The sequence below is a fragment of the Schistocerca nitens genome, chromosome 2 (assembly GCF_023898315.1).
Source record: "Schistocerca nitens isolate TAMUIC-IGC-003100 chromosome 2, iqSchNite1.1, whole genome shotgun sequence".
Lineage (NCBI taxonomy): Eukaryota > Metazoa > Arthropoda > Insecta > Orthoptera > Acrididae > Schistocerca > Schistocerca nitens.
In genome coordinates this window covers 797,991,202-798,004,134 of record NC_064615.1, presented here as the reverse complement: position 1 = coordinate 798,004,134, position 12,933 = coordinate 797,991,202, and the positions used below count along the sequence as shown (strand labels likewise).

Sequence of the window (12,933 nt, the reverse complement as noted above, 5' to 3'; positions counted from 1 at the left end):
AAGTCCATGCAACGGTCGATTAAATGCAAGACTGATGACGTCAGCGATTAGTGGCAGCGAAATGATGCTGTATTCGATATGAAGACGCGCTACTGAAGGTTTATCAATTCAAAAGTTATCTCTAAAACTGTCAAGGAGCTTATTTCACTGTGATAACTAGATGGAGAATCTTATTTTCGTGGAAGTCTTAAGACAGCTAACGTCACCACAGCTTCTAGTATGCATGCTCACTCCCTGTAAATATCATAATTCATAAATTCAAAATCTCGCGGCCTTACACAGGGAAGGTTATAGTTTAATGCCGACATCAAGGTCATCAGAGGATAAGCACTAACTTAGAATGGAAAAGGATGGAGAAGTTAATCGTCCACAGCCCTGATGACGAAAGCAGGCTAAATCCACATCGAGATATGTATGGATACCGGGTAAATGCGAATCCACACTAACCGGAAAAAAATCGTAACGGCAAGAAGGAGTTGCGTGACATAAGCTAAAGTTGGTAAGCTTGATTTCTATTCAGATTTCACGCTAATAGCGCCACTATGGGGATGCAAATCAGGTTTGCTTCAAATACACGCAGTAATAGTTGTGAGCGTAAGTTACGTTTGGGTCTGGAAGTGGTATGTTAATGTTCGTCAAGAATGCCATTATCAGCACCTTACTGAATTGAGGTCGTGTAATAGGACTAAGTGAAGCTGGATGTTGCTTCTGCAATACTACAGAAAGACTTGGCAGGAATGTAACCACTGTACATGATTATTGACAGCGGTGTTCGTGAGGGTGTCCAGCGCAAGATGACCGAGCTTCGGACGGCCACGTGGCATTACCAAGAGGGAGACTATTGTTTTCGGAGTTTGGCTCTGGCGCATCGTACTGCATCAGCAGCAGCAATTTGAGCAGTACTTGGCACCACATTGACACAACGAACTGTTAGAAATCGGTTACTTAAAAGACAGCTCCGAGCCAGACGCCCTGTAATATGCATTCCACTGGTCCGAAACCACCGCCATTTGCGACTGCAGTGGTGTCAAGCGAGAGCACATCAAGGGCAGGGTGGAGGCCTGATCCTGCCAAGGCGCCAGTGATGGCCGTGTCTTGGCTAGAAGGAGGCCAGCTGAGGGCCTGCAACCAACCAGCTTGCGTGCTAGACGCACTGGATCTACATCTGGAGTTACGGCCTGGGATGCAATTTACTATGACAGCAGGAGCACTCCCGTGGTTATCCTACGCACCCTGACTGCAGATTTGTATGTCAGACCAGTGATTCGACTTGTTGTGCTGTCCTTCATAAACAGCGTTCTAGGGGGTGTTTTCCAACAGGACAATGCTAGCTCAGATATCGCTGTTGTAACCCAAAATGCTCTACAGAGTGTCGAAATGTTTCCTTGTCCTGCTCGATCATCAGATCTGTCTCCAGTCGAGCACATATGGGATATCATTGGACGACAACTCCAGCGTCATTTACAACCAGCATTTACCGTCCCTGTATTGACCGACCAATGCAACAGACATGGAACTCCACCACATAAACTGACATTCGGTATCTTTGCAACGCAATGCATCCACGTTTGCTTGCTTGCAGTCAACAGTCTGGCTGTTACAGTCTGGTTAATGTACCAGCATTTCACATTTGCAATGGTTTATCTCACGCTTACATTTAACCTATAATCATGCAATGTTAATCACTTATATATGTTACCTACACAAATATACTCGTGAAATGTCATTACATGAACTATTTTTAGGTGTTGAGGTTATTTCCCGTCAGTGTAGTTGGCCACAAAAGGACTTGAATGTACTATTACAAAATTTTGGGACGTTCCCTGAATGGTGCAAGCCTCTCTAAGTGACGTCACCTGGGCGAATGGCATTGTCATTTTGCTGCGTAGTAGTTCGAACAGTTTCGCATACTGACTCACGAAGCTAAGGGGACCTCTTTCTGGAAGTTCCCACGAACGCATGTCCTCCAGTTCAGCGATTCTCTCTCGTAACGAGGTGAAAATGATGCAACGCAGATGACATCAGAAGGTAATGACTAATAATCATCAATAACGATGTTGTCATGAAATCTCGTAACGCAAGAACACACAAGACTGCACATTACCGCTTCAGAAGAGAGATAACTCCCAAATTCTCTGGACATTACGAGAACAAGGCGAAAAGATATCGGCCTGACATTAAAAGGTTGTTCTTTTTAAGTAAGAAATGGTCTTATCGTTTTGACAGAGTCCGTCACTAGATTGTTGCAATATGTCTATTCTGTGAACAAAAATTGTAGCCACAATTATATTTAGATATAGAAGTAGCTGGATATGAGAGAATAGGGAGAAGATGCCAAGAATTCATACATGTATTGACCAAAGTTCTCTCGCTGCCACAGCAGTTGTCCGAATCAAAGTTGATTTTCTCTTACTTTTTCAGTCCAGGCTTGTCATTAGTTTTTTCATTCTTCCACCCAGCAGAGTTGTATAGTATTCTTCTGTTATTGCAAGGTAATCAACAAAAAAAATCCTTTAGCATCCTAGATGAAATCGACTTCACCTTTTTTTCGGTGCAGTGCCTTTGCTTATTCAGTTTTTAGCCTGAATTTGTGGAGCCACGACTCCATGATGACAAACTGTTGGATCTGGACAGATTCTTTCTAGAAGTATCCACATACAGTTTGTAAAATAGTGTAACTACTTGCTTTCAGATAGAGTTGAACGAATAAAATTCATAAAGCGCACAAAGCTTTCTCATAGCTAATTCATCATATAAAATGGACCAAACTCTTTCTCATAGTATGCGTATGTAACCAGCTATTTCATACATTTTTAAGTGTTGGTCATATAAACCGTATGGTAACTTCATCGAAATTTTCATCTGTGGTTGTATATTTGGAACGTCATTCATGTGTGTCACCTTCAAGGGAAGAACGGCGAGTTTCAATTTAGTAACTCTTTTCTTAACTGTCAACAGTGAAGAAGTGGACTCCTTAGAAACTTTCACCAACCATCTATGGATTTCCACTGGCAAAAAAACGACATTTTCCAACAGACTCATAAACGAAACGACTCCCTAGATCGAGTTAACACTTGACTTACATTACTCTTCAATCTGTGTCAACATGATGATGATAATGACGTGTTATGTTCAGAAGAAAGATTGAATAACAAAAATACAATTTTATGAAATTAGAAATAAAAACTTCAGACAGCCAAGATTGTTATAGTACAGCACTTATTTTGATTACTGGTTCAGCATTTATTGGCCGGCCGAAGTGGCCGTGCGGTTAAAGGCGCTGCAGTCTGGAACCGCAAGACCGCTACGGTCGCAGGTTCGAATCCTGCCTCGGGCATGGATGTTTGTGATGTCCTTAGGTTAGTTAGGTTTAACTAGTTCTAAGTTCTAGGGGACTAATGACCTCAGCAGTTGAGTCCCATAGTGCTCAGAGCCATTTGAACCATTTTCAGCATTTATTTTGATTACTGGTTTCAAAAAACTATGTTACCTTGTTCTAGTCCGGAACCGCGTTGCTGTTACGGTAGCAGGTTCGAATCCTGCGTCGGGTATGGATATGTGAGATGTCCTTAGGTTAGTTAGGTTTAAGTAGTTCTAAGTCTAGGGGACTGATGACCTCAGATCTTAAGCCCCATAGTGCTTAGGGCCATTTGAACCATTTGCCATCTTCGGATCTGTGACGCATTGGGTTGAAATTGTAAGCACAAAGGAGTCAGATATAATGGGGAGTGATACATTTTTACATGATACGGATACATACCACATACCTTAAGCAATACATTTGATTCAGTTTTGATCATGTGCACATTATTCCGTATTACTTCATAAACAGACGTTATAAGAACATTAAAACCGTAGTATATCGGCATGTCAAATATAAAGCCACCTTTACATAAAATGCGACCCTTACTGCATCGACAATATATGCTCATGTTCATGCAAGAGCTGAATAAAGACTGAGATTCTGCAGTGAACAACACAAATGTTACGATCAACCATCTGGCACTGTAGTAGTAATGGACAGAAATACATCGTATCATATAAAGCATAAGGGCAAAACACCATCCTAGAATTATACAATGCATTTATACCATTCGTCTGTACATGTATCAAGAAGTAATCCAAATTAGAGTGCATCACAAATAGTTTTGTTTCAAATTTTTGAAGTCTTAAAAATAATTTCTTTTAAGAAATTTTAAATTTTTTAATAAAATCTTATAAAAACATAACAGAGAGTATTGTATGTTCATTACATCACTTAATACATATGCCACGAAGCCAGTTATATGGCATGTTCATTTAAAAATATATTTAGACTCAATTAAATTTTATTGATGTCAAAGTCCAGTCGAAGAAATTTTTCTCGAGGGCGCTTATTACTGTCGTTCATCTTAACACCACCATCAGTGACTGCCACGACTCAGATAACTGAAAGAAAAAAGTGCCACAGCGTACCTTACGTTGTAACGTCGTTTGTTCAGGAATGTTAAATACACAGGTAGAAACTGCTGCGTCACCTTACGTACCAGTCTTTCTAGCACGCAGCTCCCGGTGACATGACTGATTTAACTCTGTGGTGTGTTGTGACGCATCCAGTTGTTCCGAAGGGCTTCCACAAAAACCGTTCTGATAGAACGCAGTGACGCCAAATGTATTAACGCCACAAGAAAAGGAGCTCATAGTTAAAACCATCTGTAGGGGATAATTTAGCGTAAGGCAAGTGAACGAAACATTTTTTTCTCTAAACATTTCAGCACAGCTTCAGTGAGCACACTAAGACAAAAAAGGAGTTACGCAAATTGCTCACAAATTGATATTCATTCAGGTATCAACGAAAAATGCAAAACTGTAAGCTTTGGCGGCCTATGGATGAATCTGTGATCCAGCAACGATATTTCACCGTGCAGCTGGCAAGTATTTTTTTTTTTGGGGGGGGGGGGGGGGGAATTTGTGGTAAGGTCCTATGGGACCAAACTGCTTAGGTCATCGGTCCCTAAGCTTACCCACCACTACTTAATCTAACTTAAACTAACTTAACGCTATTGACAACACACACACACCCATGCCCTAGAGAAGACTCGAACCTCCGACGGGGAGAGCCGCGAGGACCGCGACAAGATGCCTCAGACCACACGGCTACCCCGCGCGGTGTCAAGTATTTAAACAGTGGTGTGTCGATATCGGGGCATAAATTCTTTACCAATTTCTTCCGAGTACTGAGTTGGATAGTAACTATGCCTCGCAGACAGGTGCTAGATGTCAGTATTTGAGAGAGGACGTGCGATTGGGCTCAAAGAAGCCGGTTGAGTAATAGGAAAATCGGTCGACATTTGAATAGGATCGATGGCACAATTCGACCAAGTTGGTAGGAATGGCTGAACGCAGCGTCAAGAAGGACGTGGTAGACCCAGAGAGATGACAGAACACAGGCCAGAGCAATCGTCAGAGAGGCATTCAGAGCCCCGGATCCATCAGTATCATCAATACGAATTGCAGCTGCTGCTTTAGTGGCCACAAGAACAATTAATAGGCGGCCCACAGGAAGGGGGCTGTGTTCACTGTGCGCTATGCGCCGACTACCGTTGACCTCCGTACACCAGCAACAACGTCTGCAGAGGTGTCGGGCAAAGTCGACCTGGAATATCATTGACTGGAGTAGTGTTGTCTTTAGTGATGAGTCTCGCTTCGAACTGGGCCCTCATAATCAGCAAAGACATGTCTGGAGACGCCCAGACAACAGTGGGATACCAACATGATTTTCGCCCGCTACATGGCTCGATTACCAGGACTGATGCTCCAGGGTGTCACTTATTTCGTGGCAAGACCCCTTTGGCTGTCATCCGCGGCACCCTTCCAGCACAGATGTTCGTGGACGATATTTCCAGCACAGCAGTTCGTGGACGGTATTCTACGCCCCGTTTTGTTTCCCTTCATGGTAAGCCATCCTGGGCTTACGTTTCAGCAAGATATTGCCCGTCCGCGTAGTCCGATAGTTTCTATTGCTTGTGTTTGTACTTACCAAATCCTACCTTGATCAGCTAGGTCGCCGGTCTCTACCTAGTTGACAACGTTTGGATCATTATGGGCAGGAGCCACCCTACCGCCTCGGTATTTTGATGATCTAAAGAGTCAATTGGACAGAATTTGGCACGATATCCCTCAGGAGGGCATCCAAGAACCTTGCTTGAATAAGGGCGAGAGGTGGACCAATGCGTTATTCACTTGCTCAGTTTGTGAAGCTCTTTCTCTTGAACAAACGATCCAATTTTTCCGAAATTGTGATTCTTTTTTGTCTGTACATGTACAGCACATCTACTTATTTCCATCCCATTTTTATTTTTTACTTAACTTTTGTTTTATTTTTTGAGTGTATTTCGATAACGGTATAATGGGACAACGAAGAGCTGTTATAAATACTAGTGTATTTCTTCACACACAATCAGTCTCGATCAAGCGACAATCTTCTAGTTACAGATAAAGAGTACAACACTACGCCAAGTTAAATGCATTGGCCTCGGCATCAAATAGATAATTATTTTCAATTGCAGCACCAGTCACAGATAGTACGTTCATGTACGAGTATATGTGCCAAATGCTGACGTTGTCCGGAATTATGTACATAGGGTAGCATAAACATGGGAAAACATGACACATTACCATGTTACTGTGGTATGGGAAAACCATTATCATTTAAAACAGCTTCCAGTCGTCTTGGAATGGATAAATAAAGATCGTAAATAGGTTTCAACTGAATCTTATACCGTTTCCATGCCAAATAGTCGAGGGTTTGGGTAGCAATGATGGAGGTGAATAGCGATCGCGCATATTTCTCTCCAAAGTAGACCACAAAGTCTCAATAACATTTACACTTCGCGACTGTGCCGACCAGGAGAGATGCGAAAATTCTTTCTCGTTCCAACAAAAGCAGTCCTGGTTGGTGTGAATAGGGGCCCTGTTGCCTTAGAACATAGCATCACAACTGCGGAACATTGTACCATGTGATGGACCTGACCAATCAAAATGATCACCTAATCCTTCGTAGTAATGCGATCTCACACAGCACATGGAATAGCCCGATATCGATGTCTAAATACTCACCGAAGCCCCGCTATGTTTCACTCCTGTGGCACATACTCGGCCAGAGGCACAACCTCGGCAAGAGGTTGAAAACAGTGTAAGACAATACTCATGAGACCAAATGACTTTCTTCCATTGTTCTACAGTCTAGATTTTGTGACTTTCGCGAAATATTTTGACGTTACGGGCGTTTGCATCAGTAAAGTTTTTGTTTTGGATTTGCAGCGCTCCCTGCAATTCCCTGCTTACGGAGCACTCTTCGTGCTGCTCTGGTGCTGACAGGGTTCTCGAGTACGACAGGGTTCTGCGGTGACTTTTGCAGCCAACTCGTCTTATTTTTCGTCACAATCCTCTTGAATGGCTGTTCGTCTCTACCACACAAAACCCACTTTCGTCACCGTTTTGACTTACGGGGTGATGTATTTCCGCTTTTTCCGTATGCAGTATAGAGCTTTGATACGGTGTCCCTTTAAATACACTTTGGGTTCCTTGGTTAGAGAAGCACCTTAAGAGCACCAACAATTTGCCACTTTGAATGCACTGACCCCAAGATAATGCACTCACAACTACATACAAAACTGTTCTGAACAAGACTGACATTTGCAACGTATTGAGGACACTGTACAGTTATTGTTTGTAACTAAATACAACAGCACAGCCTGCGGGCTTGTCTGAGGATGATGAAATCCCATATTCCTTGACAGAGCGTAGGGGACGATGCGGGAGACCCGCACCGCTGTACTAGGTAAGATCCTAGCGGAGGTGGTTTACCATTGCCTTCCTCCGACAGCAATGGGGATGAATGATGATGATGAAGATGACGCAACAACACCCAGTCATCTCGAGGCAGGTGAAAATCCCTGACCCCGCCGGGAATCGAACCCGGGACGCCATGCTCGGAACTGAGCATTTGTCGTGGTGTTTCCATATTTTCGTCCACCTCTCTATCTGACAGACGCTGAAACTGACAGCAGTTATGTATTTGATGGCAATGAGCCTTCCTTTAAATTGACCGGTGTTTTGTAGTTGGTCGGTTCACCAAAAATTATTACGTACGAGTAAATATACATGACAGCAGTTTTTGATGGTTCCATGATGCCGTCCTCCAAAATGAAAAAAGTTAATAGAGGGCTGTCTGTAGGTGATAAATTTTCCTTCCTGGCAGATTAAAACTGTGTGCCGGACCGAGACACGAACTCGGGACCTTTGCCTGCAGAGGCAAAGGCAAAGGTGCCGAGTTCGAGTCTCGGTCCGGCACACAGTTATAATCTGCCAGGAAGTTTCATATCAGCACACACTCCGCTGCAGAGTGAAAATCTCATTCTGGATAAATTTTCCGTTAGAAACAGCGGCCCGTATCGATGCATTTCAGCAGTTACAACTTGGTAGATCTTCGAAATAGTGTCATGGCGTTCCCTAAAACAACTATGAGGAACTTGTGTAACATGGTGTTCTCGAGTGCTACGCTGATACTTCCTTTTTGAGGGATATCAATGGGCCATAAAATGGCTACGATACGAAATAATCTACGCCATGCGCAGTAAAATGGCTTCTGATACATATATACATACATATTACGTCGATGTAATCATTTATATGAAAACATCAGAATTCTTACCGAAACATTTGAACCACCTATATCCACCAAAACATTGTAATTGGATGGGAGAAAACTGCGAGATGCCTCTACTGTTACGTCACGGTATCGTGCCTTAAGCTTCTATATTCCACATTCTTCTTTAACAGTCCATTAATGTAAGAGGATACCATGTCAGGATTGTTGTCTAGACTACCCAACATCTCTTACTCTGGAATGTCCTGCCTTCTGCTCCTATTAGACATCCAGCTCTTTGTGTCTCACCGGACCACTGAAGAAGAACTTGGAAGGCAATTCATGACCATAAGGAATGCTGGTAACTGATTTTTGTATAAGAATGGTGCTTATATGGAAAATTTATCAACACGTTGCATTTATAGAGTATCAGTAGAAGTGGTTGTGAATCTCTTCTTACACCATCTTCCCCAAGTGCGAAAGAGATATATGGATGGTGTGCAGCTGGCAGTGAGCACTTACACTCGGAAGATTCAGTGCACGAAAGTGAATCATGCTGTAAGTGCTTCGCTATCTTGAAGTGGGAGAGACGGAATAAACCGGTAACTGAAAATACATACAAGTATCTGGCCTGTGTTCGACAGTTCTCCACAAGAAGCGATGTAATGTAGGTACAATTTATCTTTTATAATACGTGATAGGAAAGATGGTAAAATGTGGCTGTGCGAACTAATTGCAATCTCTGTTTCTCAGTTTCCGTTAACGTGCAAATCTTTGCAAATATCAACATGAATATATTGCAATTAAATATGTTAGTTTGTAGTGCTTTGACTGACAAGGGTGGACGTTGGATGCGCTCTATTTACTAGACCCATAAGGGAGTACTGAGCAGAGTGTGAACTCGTGTCGCCGAAAAATCTGTCGGCCCTCGAGAGATTTTTGGGTTTTTCCGGATAGCCGCTACCAGGATTCAGGGAGGCGCGGCGGTCCCAAATCGAATCAGCCCGACTGATAACGACGAGGGCCGGTATGCTGGCCAGTCTAGATGTCGATTCTAGGCGTTTTCCCACGTACTACTCGGTGAATGCCGGGCTGGTACCCTCATCTAGATTAAAATTCCGACCATATGAAGATAACGTAGCCAATACAAATTAACACACCGACCCTGGGAAGATACGGGATAAACGCCGAAAACAAGAAGAAGATGTTAGACTAAGCAATTCTCGTATGCTACAGGGAAGCGGGAAGCGGCTACTATAATGAAAACGTTACTACCAGTGCACTATTAATGGGATTCATTTCATTTAGTTTTGCAAAATTGTAAGATGAACTTGCATGAACTGGCAGATATTACTGGGATAAAACAATTAAAAAGCGGATCACGACCTCCTATAAAAGGAAACAGAGCCGACATTTCGACCAACCTTTTTCTCATCTTTGTTCGGTTAGTCATGCTCATTAAATTAAAGACTCTCCTCTTGCTACTGTGTGTCCATATTACTATGTAGAACGTCATGTGAAATGAAGTAGTGCTCGATTAACATACGGAGCTTCAGCGATCTCAACAGTAAAAAATTACTATTTAGTTCTCGGTTTGTACGCCAAACCATAGAACAGTTTAAAAGTTGTATAAAAACAGCCTTTTGCGGGAAAGTGACTTATTTCAGTAAGTACATCCATCAAAAACGGCTGTTATAAATTAATCTTGAGGTCGACATTCGTGGCAGACAGTAAATGATAGTCGTTGTCAGAAAGTGCGTTACGGGAACGCAAAGACGCATTTCATATACGTGGTGATGAGACGACTAAATATATCGTGAATTAATACTGTTTTACGTGATGGAATAAAATCTTAAAATTCAATAAAACTGCCTTCATAATCTTGAGGTATTTTGAGAAAATACACAATATAACTAGCCTCGTTGTTATTTGTGGCGTATCTCGGTATCAGAAAAGGCGTAGAGGAAAGAAATAAACACTATGCTCAAAGCGGTAGTCGAAGCAATATCACTCCGGATAGCGTAGACAGTGCTTGTCTCGTAATGCAAGGGCAGCACAAGTGCAGTAATTCATTCCGAGAAGTGTACTAACGCTCAAACTGCACGACAAATGAACGATTCGTCGAGCGACCAGACCCCGGTGCAGTCGTGTAAACTGGCCAATAAGCACACAGAAATGACAGTTAATTTAGAGAGATCCGCTTCAGTTGTGCTGATTACTTATTCAAATCAAGACCGGTTTCGGGATTTTAAAATCTCATCTTCAGGTGTGTGAAATTATTGTATTTCGTAACGCACAACATGACATCGGGCCAGTCAGTGAAAGAGCTCCAATTATTGCATGTTGATGGAAACCGTCCGCCGGCAGTCAGCTGCACTACAGCAATGATTGGCGTTCCTTACACTACTGTAGTGGTTCAAATGGCTCTGAGCACTATGCGACTTAACTTCTGAGGTCATCAGTCGCCTAGAACCTAGAACTAATTAAACCTAACTAACCTAAGGACATCACACACATCCATGCCCGAGGCAGGATTCCAACCTGCGACCGTAGCGGTCGCTCGGCTCCAGACTGTAGCGTCTAGAACCGCACGGCCACTCCGGCCGGCACTCCTGTAGTGGTCGCTATTCCTGCCACTACAGGAGTGGCTGGCGTTCTTACCACTTTGTAGTGGTTGGCGTTCGTACCACTACTGTAGTGGCCAGCGTTCTTACCACTTTGTAATGTTTGGCATTCGTACCACTACTGTAGTGGCTGGCGTTCTTACCACTTTGTAGTGGTTGGCGTTCGTAGCACTACTGTAGTGGCTGCCGTTCTTACCACTTTGTAGTGGTTGTCTTTCGTACCACTACTGTAGCAGATGGCATTCCTCCCACTACTGTTGTGGTTGACGTTACTGCTACTACTCTAGTGATTGACGTTCGTACTACTACTGTAATGGTTGGCGTTCCTACCCCTACCGTAATCGTCTGCGTTCCTACTACTACTGTTCTAGCTTGCGTTCCTACCATGCGGCTCACCGACGGCGAACAGTTTCCGCCAAAATGCAGTCTTTGGAACTCTTACACTGATTGGCCCGGCAGCATGTTACGTGTTACCAAACACTATAGTTACATACACCTGAAGATGGAATTTTAAAATACCGAAACCGATCGTGGTTTGAGTAAATAATTAGCAAAAGTGAAGCGGATCTTTCCAAATTAATTATCACTCCTGCAGGTACGGATGTCCTACGTACCATATCCTGTGCACGCAGAACTATGTGGATTCCAGTTTACCCTCTGGGTGCAGTAGGAGACTGATGTCTGGTGGCAGTAGCCGGTTGCGCGGCAGCGCGGCACGGTACCTGTGGGCTTGGGCAGGTGCAGGAAGCGGCGGCGGTGGTGCGGCGCACGCACGCTGCGCGCCCTCCAGAAGTCGTCCCAGGCCCTCCTCATGGCGCGGCTGGCTGCCCGATACTGGCGCACGCTCCAGGCCGGCGCGCAGGCGTCGCCGCCGCGGTACCTGTTCTCCCACTTGCAAATATAGCAGCGCCGTCTCCGGCCGCTGCAGCCACCGGCGCGAGCCGAGCGCTCTCCTTACCGCAGGCGCCGACGGCTGTCGCCCGCTGGAGCAAACCCGTCCTGCCCCGCGGCTACTCGCCTATCGGTTTACTGCCTGCAGCCGACAGCCTGCACCTGCGGTTACTGCCGCGCGCCCAGGCGCATCTATAATTACCTTTATCTCGGCTCGAAAATGTAGCACACATCGTACACTGTTAATGTTTCTTATGCCACCACCGTTATTAGAAGTACCCATTTCAGTTTCACTTCTGGATCACTTTGGTTTTACTGCTGGATAAAAGACTATTGCAGGTCCCCATATGCTCGTCAAAAATGTTGGTCATCTCCTCAAAAGAGGACACTGCTCGCTTTGGAGTGTTGCAGATGGTGTACAAGTGACACCAGGGGGGGAGTCCTCCCTCGGGCATGGGTGTGCGTGGTTGTCATTAGGATAATTTAGGTTAAGTGGTGTGTAAGCTTAGGGACTGATGACCTTAGCAGTAGTTAAGTCCCATAAGATTTCACACACATTTTTTTTTCTATTTTCCGGTAAAGTCACATAACAAATGCAGATTCATAATGAAAATTCCATTTGATGAGAATATTGAACTGTCACCGAGGAATATGATAAACAGCATTACTAGTGATGTTCGATAAATGGTTAATGCAATCTTGTCACTCTTTTGCTGTTAACTAGAATTTACATGCCTTGTGGAAGTGAGAATACGTTGAAAGCACTCTGAACGGTGAGAAGGCATTTTG

The 12,933-nt window shown here is 43.8% G+C and overlaps 1 protein-coding gene across 1 annotated transcript in view; it reads right to left on the bottom strand.

Annotated features, from left to right (window-relative positions):
- Positions 1-12,072, bottom strand: part of LOC126237058 (annulin) — a 495,746-nt gene extending 483,674 nt beyond the window's left edge. Inside the window, exon 1 of the mRNA XM_049946841.1 lies at positions 11,976-12,072. Within this exon, the coding sequence (XP_049802798.1) occupies positions 11,976-12,066 (91 nt within the window). The 5' untranslated portion in view covers positions 12,067-12,072. The remainder of the gene's footprint in view (positions 1-11,975) is intronic.
- Positions 12,073-12,933: the final 861 nt, after the last annotated feature.